Genomic DNA, 2,940 nt, shown 5'->3' with positions numbered 1-2,940 from the left:
CCCCCCCTCCATGCATGTCTGGTAAACAACTGAACAACAGTATAAGGCGGTTTTGGACAATTTTAGAGTCAAATCTCTTAAAGTCCCATTCTAGGTGTATGAAAATTGTTGGGGGAGGGGCGCGCTGCAGACACAGCTGCACCCGCGAACTAAAGTCCAACCCTTTTTATGATTAATGCATTGTTAGAAAGTGGAATGACTATATCGTGGATTTGAACAACCTTCCAGCCTCAGCGGCCTTGTGGTAGAGTGTCCACCCTGAGATTGGAAGGTCGTGAGTTCAAATCCCGGCCGTGTCATCCCAAAGACTCTAAAATGGGACCCTATAAATGCTTGACACTGAGCATTAAAAAGGGTTGGATTGGGGGGGTTAAACCACCAAATACTTCCCAAGTGTGTCTGCAGGTCACCCCTCCCCCAGTGCATGGCTCAAAAAGTACAAATTTCACTCACCTAGGTGCGTGACAACTAATGGGACTAACTTAACTATCAATACAGGTTGGACACTCTACCACAGGGCCACTGAGCTGGCCTGTGGATATTTACGCCCCATTGTAAGGTCAAAATGGAAGTAAAACACAAAAAAATTGTACCGGGTGTATATAATGTACGTCTAGACTTTTGTTCAGGACAGTTAGGTTTGAAGCGGCCAATTGACTCCGCCCTTTTATTTTAACAATTATCTTACGCATAAGAAAATTACAGTTACAGTAGGGGTTACAATTTAGTGAACACCTCGACTAATCTGAACTCTAATGGTACATTCAATTATGACCTGGTTTAACTTGTGATTAGCATTTTGAACGTAAAGTCCAAATAGGTCATAGAAACTTGGGTAGCTACACTGGAATTTGGGAGTTTTTAACGCGGAAAGTGGTTAACTGAAGGGCGGAGTAGACTTTGAGCTGCTCAGAAGGACTTACTTATTAATAAAGTTTAACCATCATTAATTTAGCTTCAAAAGTTTAGTCCAAAATGGGGCCGAGTTGACATACAGTTGGTGAAAAAACCCAACTATGGCCTTTTAAAGACTCACTCAGATGAAAATTGTGCTTTTTTTTACAAGTTTTTTTGGCATTTTGGAAAATTAAGTTTAAAATCTCATTTCCAAGAGATGTTTTTAATAATTCAAAATGTTGTGAATCAATAAAAGCCAAAATAATACAGTTTAAAAATGTAGAAACTGCATTTGTTCTCTACTCCACTCCAAATCGGGGATGGGAAGTGGGGGTGGGGTTGCTCTGCACCAACTGTAAATTTCTAATGAACTCCTTCCACTCTACAGAAACTATGTCCTAATAACTAAAAGAGCTCTAGGAACACTTTTACATTTGACCAAAATATGGTCGGAGAATACAATTTGATCCTCAATTGCAAAAATTGGGCTTTTTAACTGTAAATATCTTCAGGTTTTCATAATAAAGTTTTGGTCGGGACTCTAGACACCCACCGGTACCATCGACCGAGGCGCTCAGCATGTCGTTGTCCTGCCAGATGTGCTCCACGCCGCTGTCCCGCATCTCGTCGTCCTCCTCGTCCTTGGTCAGCAGGCCGTGGCCCTCGCCGCGCGGCGACGCCTCCGGGTTGGTGAGGCTGGCGGGGCTGCCCGCGCCGTTGATCAGGGGGTCCTCCTCGGACACGGGCAGCTTGTCCTCCTCCTCGGTCTCCGAGCCCGTCTCCACCACATTCTCGTAGTTGAGAGCTGGAACAGAAGGGGGAAGCGGAGATGATTGGAAAGGAGCAACAACACCACATCAGTGCCTTCTCGGTCGGGTTACGCCCCAATTACAGCATCTGCGATCGGAATTTGGAGACCGCACCGCAGAGGTGGGCGGGCAGCTGTCGGGGGAGATGCGGGCCAAAATAGCAGCTAATTTTCAGTCCCGCTCGCATGCCTCAGATGCCAACGAGCTGCACCTTTCAGGACGGATCTGATCCGGAGCATACCGTGATCTACATATCTCTCTACGCACCTTTCCACTCAAATATCTGGGTTGGGACGAACAGGCGGGAGTCTCGACGAGAAGAGATGGGAACAAGGCCCATAAACACATGTTCAAAACTCCGGCGTGGCATCAACACCCAGGTCCCAGACATATGTGAGCGCTTCCCAAAATAGACGGCCTGTAAATAAAGGGCTGTGAACTCAATCAAAGGTGGCTCTGGCGCAAATTAGTCACCGCCATCAGCTGGTTCTCAGCAAAGACGCGTAAATCAGGGCTGGAAGGGGAAGAAAAAAATGTAAGGAGGGGGACGTCAGACGACCCGCTACAGATGGATGCCAGCAGTGCGGCATCACCAGGGCACACACCTTACTCTTGTGCAAAGGCCTCTTTTTTTGGAGTTCATCTGGACCCCCCCCCCCCTCCAGAATCAAGAAGACCGTCCGGATAAAGTCTACAAACATGAATCGTACCCAACGATAAGCCTCCCCACGCCTCCCTCTGACACGTCTCGGTGCGATTGACCGGCCTGTGCTTGCCTTCGGCGAACAACTGCACAACAGGTGCAAATTAAAATGAAAACAGGGCTTTCAGACGTGGGGGGTTGGGAGAGGGGCGGGAGGAGGAGGAGGAGGAAGGGTGGGAGTGCGGTGACCTGCCTCGAATACCAATCGGCGGAGGAAACAAAACCTTTTCAAGAGGTGTGATCACAAGGGTTTAGGCAAGTTCAGACTCAGTAATGCTCTTTATGGATGACAAAAAAGCCAACGGAGGCTGGAGACCCGGCAGTGGAGGGGAGACGATCCTGGGTGGTCTTCGTCCACCTTGGAACCACAAAAAAAAAAAAGTGCTAGCGCTAATCGGATCTTGCAACTTAATGTCCGACACCTTTGGGAATTCCGTGGCCCGTTCCGTTAGAAAGTTCTGGACTTTTCTCACGACGTCCCATCAGCTCCGTGTCCCACCACCCATTCTAACTTACTTGGAGGAGAAAGTA

The 2,940-nt window shown here is 47.9% G+C and overlaps 1 protein-coding gene across 8 annotated transcripts in view; it reads right to left on the bottom strand.

Annotated features, from left to right (window-relative positions):
- Window positions 1-2,940, bottom strand: part of zeb2b (zinc finger E-box binding homeobox 2b) — an 89,630-nt gene that overhangs the window by 21,265 nt on the left and 65,425 nt on the right. For 5 of the 8 annotated variants that reach the window (XM_024288893.2, XM_024288890.2, XM_024288888.2 and 2 more), the window contains exon 3: window positions 1,451-1,705. In XM_024288893.2, coding sequence (XP_024144661.1) covers window positions 1,451-1,705 — 255 coding nt within the window. The remainder of the gene's footprint in view (window positions 1-1,450; window positions 1,706-2,940) is intronic. The other 3 variants (XM_024288894.2, XM_024288897.2, XM_024288895.2) reach the window with 1 other exon arrangement.

Source organism: Oryzias melastigma, linkage group LG2, assembly GCF_002922805.2.
Source record: "Oryzias melastigma strain HK-1 linkage group LG2, ASM292280v2, whole genome shotgun sequence".
Classification (NCBI taxonomy): domain Eukaryota; kingdom Metazoa; phylum Chordata; class Actinopteri; order Beloniformes; family Adrianichthyidae; genus Oryzias; species Oryzias melastigma.
The sequence above is the reverse complement of the archived record's forward strand: the minus strand, read 5'-3'. Positions and strand labels throughout refer to the sequence as shown.